This window comes from Brienomyrus brachyistius, chromosome 16 (genome assembly GCF_023856365.1).
Source record: "Brienomyrus brachyistius isolate T26 chromosome 16, BBRACH_0.4, whole genome shotgun sequence".
NCBI classification, from domain to species: Eukaryota; Metazoa; Chordata; class Actinopteri; order Osteoglossiformes; family Mormyridae; genus Brienomyrus; species Brienomyrus brachyistius.
The window spans coordinates 10,038,876-10,053,551 of NC_064548.1; the positions used below are offsets into that span (position 1 = coordinate 10,038,876).

The window sequence follows — 14,676 nt, forward strand, 5'->3', positions numbered from 1 at the left end:
GTCACTCATCTGCTCCTTTTCCCTCTCTGGCTCTCCCACCTGCCTCCCTCTCTCTCTCTCTTCTAAACTGTCTCCTCCTCTTTTTACTAATTTCTCTCCCTCTTTCTCTCCTTTCCCCCATCTCTTCATTCTCACTCAAATCTTATTCCTTCTCCCCATCCTTCTTAAGTCATCTGTCTTTTTCCACATCTCTCCTGCTCCCCACCTCCGTTTTCTTCAAAACGCTGTCTTCCTCTACCCATCTCTCTCTACCTCCAGAGCTCTCTCTCCCCGCATCTCTCTCCTCCGAAGCTCTTTGTCCATCTCTCTCTCTCCCTCTCCCTCTCCTGCTCTCTCCATCGCCAACAGAGAACACACCGTTCCCATCCAGAAAACTCATCTGGGGAAATGAGATTCCTGCCTGCTGCCCCCTGGTGAAACTCAATCACGTTCGACTGCAGTGCAGGGGAGTGATGCTTTTACGAGGTGGGGGGGGGGGGGGTTCTGTGCGCATGTGCCTGCTACTAAACCCCCCGACAAGGGCTCCTTAACCGCTCTGCTCCCGGTGTCTTTCAGCCTCACTGAGGAGGAGTCCCGCAGTCGCTTGGAGGTGAGGCTGCTACGGCTCAGCGGTTGCAGTTGTTCCTAAACGGATCTTAACGATATGGTTTCCCCAAGCCCGTAAAATGGGCTCACACACGCACCTAAGCAAACTGCATCTTAATTACAAAGCTGACAAGTACCACTTGACAAATCAGACATCAAAATGATATTACAAATTTATAAAGACAATAAGAGCAGTCCCACCCCTAGTAGTGTGATGACATCATCGGTGTCCCACCCCTAGTAGTGTGATGACATCATCGGAGTCCCACCCCTAGCAGTGTGATGACATCATCAGAGTCCCACCCCTAGTAGTGTGATGACATCATCGGAGTCCCACCCCTAGTAGTGTGATGACATCATTGGAGACCCACCCCTAGCAGTGTGATGACATCGTCAGAGCCCGTGCCTCCTACCTTCCGGAAGAGCAGCTCTTGCTCGGCCTGCCTCTCCCTCTGCAGCTGCTGCTCTTCTTCTGGCTCCTCCGGGGGCTCCTGCTTGATGGTGACCCCCCTGGGCAGGCCCTCAGCCTCTGACAGCTCCTCTTCCGTTTCCTCTGGATGGCTCTCATGCTGCCGGCTGGGCTCGCTGGGTTTGGTCATCATCTGGGGCAGGGGGAGGTCGCACTGCTCAGCTTTAGGGAGAACCACTACCTGCCCTTGCCCCCTGCGTAAAACCGGCACAGGACCAACACAGGTCTGCACAGGCCAAGAAGGGTTTCACCATTCACCCGGAGGGGTGGGGGGGGCACGCTGTACTTTCACTGTACCATATCTGCGGTAAGTCGTCACAGCACCTCAAACGGTGTGTGTGTGGGGAGGGCTACCATACTGTAAGAAACGACAGGATTTTCCTAATCCTGCCAGTGAAATCCTGGCACAGACAATTGTTCTACCTGAAAAAAAACAGGTTATATTACCATATTACCAGCTAAACTCCTATGGGGGGGGGGGCTGGGGAGCGGGTGTGTCCTGCATTTTGGTGACTCAGCACTACAGGTTCATTAGAACATGCCGGAACACTGCGGGCTTCGCTCAGGCGATCCGGTCAAACTCATTAAGGGAGAGAAGCAGCGGGGGTGTGTATGTGTGTGTGACGGGGGGGGTGGGGAGCATCACATTCCATGCGCCCCCCCCCCCGCACATCCCGCCGATCAGTGGCGACCCAGCGCCGTCGCCGTGGCAATGACAGGCATGCGGCCACATCAAGCGCAGTGTGCCGGGGCTGGCAGTCCCGCGGGGCCCTGGCGCACTGCCAAGGGAACATCTTTGACGTCAGAGCCTGCGCCAGTTGCCTCATCCCTGTCCTCTTCTCCAAACAAGCCTTTCTTTTTTCAAACTGCCCCCATCAACTAACAACCCCCCCCCTTCCCCGCCACCCCCACCCTTCCTCCACCTCCACGCTCTCGTATTCAGCAGGGAAATTGGGTCCCGGCCCCCGTGATGAAAGATTTAGGCACGCCGACGTAAACAAACCAGAAAGAGTGATATTAAAAATACAAGAGGACACGACGAGTGATGCGCGGCCCTGCTGCACTTCGTGTGTTTTAATGGGACGCCCTTTTCTTTTCAGGCACTTCTAATGACGCCCTTTTAGAAGCCCCCCCAGAGTCACTGCATTGTCCAAACAGCCTGCTGGAAGCTGTCAGGCCCCACTGGCCTGATTACGCCGCTAATCTGGACCTTGAAACGGCACTCCCACGACGTTACCCTCCGAAAGTCACACCGCGCTGACAAAGCGGGAACAAACCCGGCACTAAAAACCGAACTCGGCGCCCCTTAGCACATTCCATCTGGCGTTGGAGCACTCAGACAAGCTGATGTAAGTGTGATCCACGCACATCTGGCAATAGAGGATCAGATGGACATAGCAGGGAGTCTCCTCACCCTCGGGGACAAACTGGGGTGGGAGGGGTCAAGCCCCCATCTGTCTTATGTGAACCATGAAGGCGATGGCAGCACCTTCCATCTTAAAGGGATCGTTTGGGGGGGGGGGGGGGGACGACCCACCTTGCTGATGTGCAGTTGCTGCTGCTGGAACTGCTGTTTGTGCTTCTCCAGAAACTGCTGGTGCTGCTGCTGGACGACGAGCTGCTGCAAAGCCTGAGCGCTCTGGGGCAGGGGGGCCGACTGCGTGCGGCCCAGGGGCCGATGCTGCCGCAGTTTGTGGATGGAGGGGGATTGCAGGGGCAGCGCACCCAGGCCTGCAACACCGTTAGCACAAGCGTTCTGACCTCTGACAGGGGCGTCAGAAATCACCAGTTACCCCCCCCCTCATCCCCAAAAGGTGTGGCTGACATGTGGTCATGGCGCCTACCTGCCACCAGGGGCCCCTGAGCAGCCGACTGCTCCAGGAGCACCATGTGCTGAAGGAGGGGGTTATGCGCCGGCGTGCCGTCCCGCTCCAGGGCCGAGGCGCTCAGGTAAGAGGGCAGGTGGGCTCCGGGAATGAAGGGCGTGGACAAGGGCAGGCCAGCCATCGCCAACCTGTCGCTATCCTGCTGGCCGGAGGCCACCTGTGTGGTGGTGGGGCAGAGGGGGGGGGGGGGGCAGTAACATTCCAGCCTTAGTCAAACCAAAACAAAACGTTATATCATCCTGAGGCTCAGATATGCGTCACTAGGCTCCTTCAGCCTCCGGGGGTTAAAGGCAACATGCAGTGCCCACTGTCTAGACAGACATGGTGTCTAAAGATCGTTCTGCTCAAAGCCAATGTACACGAAGAGGCTGGGAGAGAGAGACTCACGCTGGAGGGGCCGGTGGCAGGCAGACCCAGGGTGATGTTAGGGAGTGAAGGCGACGTGTACAGAGACAGCTGACTCACAGCACCCTCCCGACTGACCAGTCGCTGGGCTAGGGATGGCTGGAAGGGGGCGCCAGAGAGCAGAGAGGTAAATAAATGAGGGGCAGGCCAAGGATCCAGTGTGGCTGGAGTGGCGTACCGTGGTTTACAGACGCCCTTCAGCATGTTCAAGGGTCACATCGCTCAGTGCGAGTCCTCGGGATATCAGTCCTGTCCATTCTTAGGCAGCATTACATTCGCCAGACCCACTCAGAATAAACATTTGAATGAAAATGAATTCATGTTTTTATAGCGCCGGTCACAATATAGGCTCCTGATATGTGTGTGTGGCAATCCATTATTATGTTTACACAGAATGTTGCATGGAACTGGGAACAGGGCAGCAGATAAGAATGAAAGCCAGAAGACTACGGGAGAAGGGGAACTAAAAACTCCCGAGTGGGGAGATGAGGAACCTGTAGGGGTCCAAGGTCGATTGGCTGCCCAACCCCCGTAAGTGTGGCTGCCAATGTTACAGAAAGTGGAAAGAATGGAGCTGCTTTACAAAAGCAAGGTGTCAACTGGGTTCATGGGCGAACATCCGGAAAGTGTGACGGTGTGGGTTTAGGGGGCAGGAGCGCGGGCGGTCACCTCCACCGGGCTGCCGGACAAAGAGCTGCCAATGCCGTTCTCATTGGTGATGTTGCTGGAGCTGTTGTTGGGAGAGCTAGGCCCAGAACCGGGGGCGCTGTTACACGCCGAGTCTGCGAAGGAGATTCCCATTAGAGGGAGACGGCTCGGGTCAGCGAGACCCGGGTTTAGGCCAGGCGGTAGGGGTCCGGATCGGGGGTGGGGCTTACCGGCCATGTCCAGCGAGCGCTTCTTGGCAGTGTTAATGGGGCCATCCTTCCGGCGAAGCAGAGGGCTGCTGCGGCGCTCTGTTACCTTCTGCTTCAGCCGCGACCTCAGCTTCAGGTTGGGCTCCGATGCTGCGGGGGGGGGCAGACGGTCAAGGAGGGTTTTTTTTTTTTTTTAAATCAGGTGGGTGAATCGAACAGGTCAGAACTGAGAACGAGGTCTCTTCAACGACAGGACACCGTCTGTCCCATATGTTTGCATCTGGACTAAAACACATTTTTCACACCCCCCTCCCCCCGCAACGTTCTGATCCGAACCGGAACCTGATGCTAATTGTGTGGAACGTGATGGCGGGTGATACCCTTACGTTTCTTTCCTTTTTTTGTAAAAACATTAAAAGGGTCATAAAGGGCGTGTTAATGCACAAAGAGGCGGAGCATCAGCTATTCCGGAAAACACTTCAGCAACCCCCCTCCTCCCCGATGTATAATGTATGAACCCAAAGTGCAGAAGCCCTAAGCGAGCATCATGAAATAATACCAGTGAAATAATCAGGGCCCAGGCCCACCGCTTCCATCCGGAGACACATTCGCGAGCTCTTCCCTTAATGTGAGGATGGGCGAAGCCCCCACCTCTCATGGTTTAGCGGTTAAGGCACTGGCCTTACGACTGGACCTCTGGAATTCCTGCCAGTCCATTAACTGGAACCGAGCGGGGTGAGCGAATGTCCAGTGGTAGACGGGCTACTAATGCAGGACAGCCAGCCTTTCAGAGCGCCCCTTCACAGCACCCAGCGCGAGGACGTCTCTGCATGCGCGGAAATAAACTGCATGGTACTGACGCCGTGGGTCACAGAACAAAAGGGTGTCCCTCCCTCTGACCTGGGTCTGTCAAACACGACAGGATACCACATGGCTTGTTACCTGCTGCCGCCCACCTCCCAGCATGCACTGGGTTCTGGGGGCAGGTAACAGGCGACCGATTTCCTCACAGCTCTGCCCTTTTCATACTGAGGTGAGATTAATTGCTCCTGGCCAGTATGAATATTGGAAAGTCCCCCCCCCCCACCCTCCCCTCCAGTGACCCTTCTCAGTGTCTTAGTCATGCTGCCTCGAGCAGATGCTGTCGGCCTGTGATTCGTACCGCACACAAATCGCCTTTGAGGGGCGCCATTTCAAAATTCTCCAGTAAGAGGGGGACCAACACACATAAGCATTTTAAACATTGCCACCCAGACTACATGTATCGTATGACTAAGCATAACGACACAAAGGCTGTGAGGGATAATCTGCACAGAACAAGCTGCCAATCGGCCCAGCAAATGGGTCCGCCAACCAACCCTCCCCCCAGACACATTGTGACCTACTGCTCCCTGTCGGAGGAGCGCTGTGAAGGGGTGGGATCAAGCTGAGCCAGAGCGGCCTATTGGGGCCTCCCGGGAATGTGTGAGGAGCTGGCAGTGAGTGACGCACGCCTGCTCCAATCGGGGGCCAGAGCTCGCCGTGTGCCACGCAGTGAGAAAGATAAGCAAACTGGCAGGGGTGTGAATCTGGGGAGCGCGGTCCGTCTGCATCCTGGCAGCGCATCAAAAAAGCGGAGGAATGACGAGGGAAACTCCCACACCGCCGCCCCCCCCCCCCCCTCCAACCATAACAAAAAAAAAATCTCTTATACATCATAGCTCTCATAAGGAGATGATGGAGAGCTGGTGAGAGTGTATACACTGTATGATTAAATTAGTGCTCAATTTATGCACCGCGAGCCAGAATAAACCACAGATGGAACAGAAAAAACTGCTGTGAGAAAAAAGGCAAAACAAGAAAAAGACATTTTCAGATTATTTTTACATTTACATTCCCATGTATTAAAAGAATTACAGCAAATCGCCTAACAAAACTGTGAATGCAGGGAGAGGACGGTCTTGGTCGGAGGGAGATGGGACGTGGAGCACGGGCAGCCGGGCCGGTATCTGCGTGTGACATCTGCTGGGGCCCGCTGTCGGTGCAAAGCGGCGATCCGATGAGGGCCCGTGGAGGGGTCGTGACGAAGGACCTCGCTATCTGCTCATCGCCCGGAGCGCCGCAGAGCGGGCCGCCTCTCGCAACAGGGCGTTTAAAAATAAACGAAACAAGACATGCAACGACTCGCCCAGGTAGGGCCACGGGCCACGCCCATCCCTCCCTACGAGACTGCGGGAGGCGGCCATTTTTTTTAACCTTCTCTTAGTAGACAGTCAGAACGAAATCGGGACATGAAGATGGAACATGTGGGGAAACGAGCACACAGCGGCAGATGCCAGTGAACGTCGCATTAACCCCCGCTCACTGTTACGTCTTAGCCAATCAGATGTGCCGATAGCCTGTGCTTACTTCCGTTTCGGCATTACTGCCACATTGGGATCCACGGCATCGATCGGGAAGTGGCAGGGAGGCGTCCGTGTAAATGTGCTGGATCTCGTGAGAGGATGTCCGGAACGACGCCCTCCGGCATCTGTGACCCGGGTGCCGGCCACAGCCGTGGATGTTAGGCAGCGTCGACACAGGGCTGGGTTTTTGGGACTGGGGGGGTCACACATCACATTACTGCCGCGCACAAAGGCTACTATGTTTCGAGCTTTGAGCTCCAGAGCTCCATCCCAGGCTAAGTATGCCTGTTCTCAATGGGTCATGGGAAATGTGGAACAAAAGCCCTCGGAGAGCAGGGACGGGGGTGTCGGGTGGAGCGGGGGTCAGATGGGGGCGTAGGCAGGCAATGAACTGGAGGGTAAGGCCAGATCCAAACTGGGGTCTGACAAAATGGGGCAACGGACAATCGGTAGCCTGTGCGGGACAGTCCCACTCGGCATCCATGACCAATATGTGGCTAATACCTGAGACCGCTTCACACTCGAGAAGACCGAGTAGGAAGCTCCACTCGAAGTGCATTACGCTGCGGCTCAAAGCCTCCTAGGAGCCGGAGAGGGCAGCAGCCCTGGTGCACAGGCTGAACCTCACATCACGTATGCTTTGTGGTCACATTGTAAATGTCAGGGGGCGGAGCCCAGGAAGGTGCGTCGAGTTTCCCATACGATCCGAGACGCTTGGGGGTAGGGGGGCGTGGGTGTAGGAGGAAGCCAGCATCAGGCCATGGAATGAATCGGGGGCTCATGAAGAACTGCCATCATTTACATAAGCAAATCCCACAACCATGTCACCGCAGCCAGAATGAACAGACATGGGGCGGGGGGGTCTGTTTCCACAGCCCTCCCCCTCAAGGCAGACCAACCGAGACCTGATCCGGCACGACTCCGCAAAAGTGGCCGTGATGACCTAGAAGAGGAGTCCACAGCTTCTGGCCGTCCGGTGGTCCTTCCTCTCCACCCCCACCCTGCGGCCCTCCCCAGGCAGCAGGAATGCGGGCTGGCTAGCCAGAGCAAACTGAGGTCTGTCTCCACCGGGAGCCGTGGAATCAGGCCGGACAGCTCGGAGCTCACGCCGAGCTCACCGCTAAGTGAATAATTACAGCGTACAAAGAGTGCTTCACGGCTTCACCCCCGCCGGCGGAGCACTGCGCTGGTGCTGCTCCCTCGCCCCCCTGCTCCCGAATTCTCAGGCTGGTGTTGCTTTTAACTAGTCGCCTTTAAAAGTAGTTTGCCCTTTGAAGAAAAATATATGACAGGAACTATAAATAAAAGGTGTCCGTCACTCCTACGTTAGGAATCTCATTGGAGGCTGTCCCTCATAGAAAGACATGGTGGGGGGCATTGGGGTGGGGGTCTCCATTCAGACTTGAAAGGGCCCATAGCTGGAATGAAAACCTACATGAAATACACATGGTGGAGGTGACAGGAACCCCCTCAAGATCACCTCGCCGGATCTCCCCCTGCATCCAAACCTCAACCGTCACCCTCTGGACCCCGGGACAGATCCAGACTCATTCCTGTCCCTCCTCTGCAGGACCGCGCTGATGGCACAGAACCAGTGTATGGCACCATGACTCTAAGTCAGCCGGAACGAACCTTGGTGAGCCTCTGTTATAGTGCCACACCTGTGGAATGTTCCGGAGCTTTCCCTGCATAGAGACCGGGTGTGTGCGCGTCTAACGAGTCTGTGTAGATTATCATCGCTTGCGTACAGATTAACCTAGACGTTCAGATAAAAATCATCTTGAAACTGAGCCAACCAGTACTGCAGGGATCGGCATGGATAAGGGCCACAGTGGGAGCAAAGAGCTGGAAAGTTCTGCAAGCACAGACTAGGAGTCAGTACAGGTGACCCCAAAGAGAAGGAACTGTCAGGTGACTCGGGGTTGCTGTGGAGATGATGGACATAGAGGGGCGGAGCAGGGGAGGCCCAGTACCTGTCTTGCGAAGGGGGAAGTCGTCTTTAGGATCGTACATTCCCAGGACAGGGTGGTTGTAGGTAGCCGACATTCCCGTCTGCGGAGGGGAGCTTTGGTCCAGGGAGCTGTGTTGGGTTTTCCTGCAAGCATACAGGAAAAGGCAGGGGGGGTTGTGGTTAGATGAGGGACTGGAGGTAGGGCCCTTGGAAGCAGAACCAGGATTGGAAGCAGAATAAAAATCAGCCCCCACATTCATGACTGAAGGCTGAGTGACTCTGCTGTACAGAGCGTTACAGTAATGACCCCCAGGCGGTGAACGGATCGGCCAGGTGGGTCAGTGCGGAGGCGGGTTGAGGGCACCCGTCCAGCTCGCGTGCCCGCCGTGGTCCCTGGCACTAACAGCACTGCCAAACCGGCCGCAGTGTCTCCGGAAGCCCGCTGGTGCGGCGCTGTGCCAGGGCACACGTTCCGGTCGACCGGGCATCTCGGCATGGCTCCTGCCCTCCCCCCTGTGAGCGTACAGGCTGCTTGCTCGTTCAGAAATGTCGCTCGCCTTCCTCCCGCTCCCGACGTCTCATAGGAAGATGCTCCTGCTGCTGAAGGGCGCTGAGGCTTGTGGCCTGATCTCCTAGACGCCGACACGGCAGTCATGGGGACGACTACGGCGCGCACGTGTTAGCAGGCCGCAGGGAGATCCAGTGCAACGCACCAGCGGGCCCAGACGACACTCTCGACATGGTCGGGCAGGGATTAAACTGGCTCCTCCAGCCCGGAAACACCAGACAGCGAAGCTTGGATGGCACTCACTGGCTCTGGGGGACAGGTGCAAGGCCCTCATAGCTGCCAGGAGAGTTAAATCGCTCGGCTGAAGTGCAGTGTGAGTGCGGCAAAGCGATGAGCCTCTCCGCGGCCGTGTGCCATCTCGTCTCGAAACCCACCCCCCAATCCCCCAGCCCAGCACACTCTCAGTCTCTCCACTACCAGCAATTAGCCATGAAGTCTCCGAAAAGCTGCCCACCACAGACAAAAACCTTTGATGCATATTAGGAAAAACAAAATAGTAAAAAAAAAAATATATGAACTGAAATTTGTCTAGGACAAGAGCTGAAGCTGAAGGCTAACTGTCAAATTCACTCGTTCTGATGTTGCGGATATTCAGAGGAGGCCCTTGGGGTTGGGATGATAACTCCCCCTGGAGTGGGGTACCTCAGGTCGACTGGAATCACGCCCCAGGCCGGCAAATGTAATCCGTTCACCTTCACTGGCATCCTGAGAGGCGTGCTCCCAGTCTTAAAAGGCGCGTTATAAAACCCCACACTGCGGCTGTCAGAATACGAATGTTTTGATTAATAAACAATGTTTTACTTTTCACGTGGCTGCCATTCGAAAACCTTCCATGGAGCCGGCAGTGAGCAGCGTTGAAAAATAATGGTAAACAAATACTCAAAAATAGACGATTGACTTTTGAAAACTTTTGTGTTTGCACAGTAAACGCCTTGTTGGGGGTGCGGAACTGTTTTAAAAGAGAGTGGATTTCCCTACAGACAGGCCTGCGGAAGCAGACACAATGTCCATCCAAAGACCTGCTCTGAGCTGATGGCGAGTGTCATTCACAGCTGCGGCGGATTGTTTGGAGAACTGCCTTGTCATACTGGGGCCAGCAAGAAAACCGAACGGTAACACAGCCCACCGGTAAGATCCCAAGACACTCTTCAGTTCGTCGGGAGAACTGACCAGTGCAGACCGTACCTCTGCAAGACCCTCTGTTTGGAGAAGGGAGGAGGTGGATATATTTTTCTTCGTTTCCCGGATTTCAGGGTGTCAGGACCAGCAGAAAAGGCAGGGAGGCGAATGCGCACATCAGCTATTAATACTGAAGGCCCCTGCCTGGGGTCGGAATCGCGGCAAACTCGCGTGTGCGAGGGAGCAAGTTTTATCAGCGAGAGGCTGATAAAAGGAGGAATATAAGATCAGCAACTCGCTCGGCAAAGGCCACCGATTCATTCATAAAAAAAGAGGGGGGGGGGGGGTGTGTTGTGGGGCGAAGCACATGCCGCATTCCTGCCTTATCTGTGTTTGTGTTCGAGCGCATTAAAATATTACAAAGTGGGGGAGAGGAAAAAAAAAAGAAAAAAAAACTTTCTGCCTGATGCATATGCAACTGACATCAAAGAACAGAGAACCATCAATCACAGAGCAGCTGAGGGACATGGAGAGAAATGGACAGTCTCTGTTTGTCAGCGTTATCCAGCTTAAAGCAGAATTTAATACCAGAGATACTATGTAATTCCCTGACACACCACAAACTTTAACATCCACACATCAGCTAGTTTTACCCGAATAATCATGAGCCCTTGATCTGTCACATAGCGTGACCTGATGACCTCTGACCTTTGGTTTCCATGCTAACGGAGCGGGCAGGTTGGCACTTACCCGTACCAGAAGCGTGGGTCTCCAGGCAGGCAGTGGTTTAGGTTCCTCTGAGCCAAAGCCTTCTTCTTGTTCAGGACGAACTCCTGGAGTCTCATCTTCACCTCAGTGCTGGCTACTGCGCCTGAAGGGAACCAAGTCGTGGTCAGGACCCCCATTCCGACCTCCTGCTCCCAGCCGTCAGTAGCTGTCTGTTTCCAGAAGACGTGGGAAAATGAGTCTGGACTAGCTGGCCACGTTCAGTTCAGTGTGGTTGTATAACAGCTAACTATACAGGCTCTGATTACAGGAAATCACAGGGCAGCTACTGGCAACTAGTGGCTCAGCAGTCAGAAAAATGGATTGTCGCCCGTTGCAGGAACTCTGCTCCGCACTATGTGCAATTAAGGCCACACGAAATCTGGAGCTCTAGCTCCTCAACAGAAAGAGGCATAACTACCAAAAGGCACAGATAAACGAAAGCGGACACCTCCAAAATCACGACTTAATCCCTGATGACTTCGCCCCCAGGGATGATTCGTGGATTTTTAAGGAGGGGCATCATTTATACAGAGGGGCTAACCTGATCATTGGCTAATGGTATTCTATGAATTAGTGAGTGGCAGGAGAGGGAATACTTCAGGGGTCAATCAACTCTCAGCTAAGACCACTGCCCGTGTGGCAGCCGCCCCTGGCTCCACCCCTTTCAAGAGAAGCGCCCTAGGAACGCTGCAGCGAGGCTTTGCTTTAAACAAAAGCATCTCCCCTTGTTCATCTCTCTGTTCAATTAGCACCCTCCATTCACCGTAAACAAGTCCCGTGGGAAAAGTGGCGAGGAGGCGAGCAAGCTAGGCACAGGCAACAGGTTTCTCCGGTGTTGCAAAGCGGAGAAAAACAGCGGCCTTCAACGCAGGCGCCCAAACTCTCAGCAAGTGCACGGCTTCCTCAGTTTCCGTAGGGACCAATTCCGAGATGCCGTGTCCCCACATCGGCATTAAGGCTAAAGCTCTGTCGATAATTCCCATCTTTCTGAAGATCAGTCGGCGGGAGACGGAAACCGCGGCTGTGCCGCCCCGCGCCGAGCCCCACTCACTTTCCTGGCCACGCTCCTTGTTCTTCAGAAGCTGGAGCTTCTTCTCCCGGTGCTGCTTCTCCAGCTCCTGCTCGTGCCGATGCTTTTCCATCTTACGCTGGTGCTCCAGGAGCTCCTGCTGGTGCTTCAGAGCCAGCAGGTCCTGCTGATGCTGGGAGTGGAAGAGCAGGAAGCGGATCGGGGTCAGACCGGCATCGCAGAAGTCACACAGATACAAGGTGCACTCCGAGTTGATCCATCCATCAACATTAAACAGCCAGTAACCGCTTCAAATGTTGTTTATTCTCAGATGTGGTAAAGGAAACCATTTAAATACACTTCGCGAGTGTCATTCCTGTCGACGGCGTGCTTTGGCCTCAAAAAAGTACCTTGGCACAGTGCTTATAAACGGGAGCTCATCTCTGTCACAGAGAGAGGCCACCGACTATTACATTCCACTGAGATTTCGAAAGGCCTTGCCCATCTCTGTTATGGGCAGATAATGTTTCTTATTAAACAAATCCGCTCCCTGCTAAATCCCGTATCAAGGTGGGCTATCCTATTTCTCAGCACACGCTAGCACATCGATTCCTCTCTCCATGTGAAAGAGAGGCCTGTCACTCAGTGGGGGGAAAAAATGGCCAGAGGCTCACGGTTGCAGCCCGGGTGTGATGCGCTGAATTAGGCCCCCTAGCTCCAACCTCTCCCTATCTGCCATAACTGCTTCGAAGCTGCAGGCAGGTCTCTTCTCTGCCTGCTTCCAGCCATTCAGCATTTGTGCATAGAGGCACAGGAAGCACCAAGGCCTATCGTGATCTGAGTGGGGCCCGATTAGGTCCCCGCCCACAGATCGGCCCATACAGCTCTCTTTCCTGCACTCACAGGAGGACAGTTGTAAACACTTGGTCACTGGAACTTCACAGCTAACACTTACCTTCTACTGAATAACGGGTGTGAGAGTCTTAGCATCTGCTCTTATATAATAACAAACGAGAGAAACATTTGGGACAACACTGGGTGGGCGGCCACCATGGGCACACGGTAACGCAGACCTGATGGCTAAGCCAAGGGGGCGTGTCCGAACAGGATGGCACCCCTGCATCTGTTAGCTGAGCAGCCAGCGATCAAGGTGCTCCTCCGGAAAACCCCTGGAAAACTCTACTGTTTTATGTTTCTCTCATCCATGGGACGGTACAACGAGACCCACAGCTCCCTGAAACATGTCTCGACACTCTTCCTCCTCCTCCACTTACTCTAGCTCCCCCGCACGTCTGTCTCGCTCTCAAACGAGCCCACCAGAGCTGTCCCTTTGGCTACCTCCCACTGATGTCCTTGTCAGAGGGCTGCCAATAGGGGGCGCTCACATCGTTAGACTACGGGGGTGTCGCTGCACACTGAAGGCTCCCTTCCACTGTGTCTCACACCCACCGCCATCCCACTGGACTCGCGCACGCTGGCTCCCTCTCCCCCCCCCCCCACCCCGGTCATGCTCATGCACTCGCTCTCCCACGCATTGCTGCTCTTGATTTTTAGGCTGCGCTCCACCCTGTCTACTTGCCGCATTAAGAACATTAACGGATGGAGGGACCGATTCTGCTCCTCCTTTCTACGAAACGGAGGAATAAAGGGTGGCCAGGATTCAACCGACTCATGCGTTTCCTGCACATGAGCTGGAGCCCGGAAGAGAAATACATTCAGCAGTAAACATTTTAAAGCATAATTATCATGGAGCCGATATGCGTAAGCGGCATGTGGACATGGGCAGGAGTGTTGAGATTGCCAACGGCCTTGCGTCCCTCCCCTCTGCCAGGGGGCATGCTGGGTACACGGCCTACCTTGATGTGTTCCTGCAGCTGGGCCTCGTGCTGCCGGGAGAGCTGCTCGTGCTGCCTCTGGAACTCCGCAATGAGGAGCTGCCTCTGAATCTCCTGCTTCTGCTTCAGCGCCAGCAGCTCCTGCTGTAGTTGTTGCTCGCGCCGGGTCGGGTCGGCCGTGCTGACGCCGGGCGCCAGGCCGAACTGTTGGTCCACGCGCAGGTCCATGGGAATGGCGGTGGGGGGCACTCGCAAGGGCAGCGCCGAGCTCACATCCACTGTTGAGAAGGAAGAGGGGCGTTCAGTGGAGAGCGCGCCAACCGCAAGACGGCCCGGATCACTGCCCACTGCTCAAACCCAAAATGGAAACTCTTATAAGGCCAAAATGAGTAGCTTTAAGCTGATCTCTAAATCACTTAATAGCTACCTAACCACTACTCGCCTCACTGGGAAAATACACTTTAATATTAAACAACTACCCATTAAGAAAACACGACTGCGAACATGGGAAAGACATCGGAACGTCTGCAGATCACGCAGGAGTAACCGTTACGTAAGCATGTTAAAAGCTACGCCTTGGCTCGAATCGGAGCATGTTCGGCCTTCGGCGCAGGCACATCCCACCCCACAAAGGGAGGGTCCGTAAAGCCCACTGAATAGTCATTCAACCGTGAAAGGAGTGTTTTGATTAAATGACAGAAAAGGGAGAAAAGCTCAAAATCCATTCTCGCCAGATAAAAAGAAGTGTCGAGGCCCGTAATAGCCCCATTACCCAGCATCCCCCACGAGGCATTAAGAGGAAATGGAACGCCGTGAAAAGACAGCCGCCGAACCTCCGAC

At 54.7% G+C, this 14,676-nt stretch overlaps 1 protein-coding gene across 7 annotated transcripts in view; it reads right to left on the bottom strand.

Moving 5' to 3' along the window:
• Positions 1-14,676, bottom strand: part of LOC125709461 (histone deacetylase 4-like) — a 94,273-nt gene that overhangs the window by 27,011 nt on the left and 52,586 nt on the right. For all 7 annotated transcript variants that reach the window (XM_048977937.1, XM_048977933.1, XM_048977936.1 and 4 more), the window contains 10 exons: positions 13,858-14,114; positions 12,044-12,194; positions 10,975-11,095; positions 8,560-8,681; positions 4,224-4,352; positions 4,015-4,127; positions 3,328-3,444; positions 2,899-3,097; positions 2,592-2,785; positions 999-1,187 (listed from right to left, as the gene is read on the bottom strand). In XM_048977937.1, the coding sequence (XP_048833894.1) occupies positions 999-1,187; positions 2,592-2,785; positions 2,899-3,097; positions 3,328-3,444; positions 4,015-4,127; positions 4,224-4,352; positions 8,560-8,681; positions 10,975-11,095; positions 12,044-12,194; positions 13,858-14,114 (1,592 nt within the window). The remainder of the gene's footprint in view (positions 1-998; positions 1,188-2,591; positions 2,786-2,898; positions 3,098-3,327; positions 3,445-4,014; positions 4,128-4,223; positions 4,353-8,559; positions 8,682-10,974; positions 11,096-12,043; positions 12,195-13,857; positions 14,115-14,676) is intronic.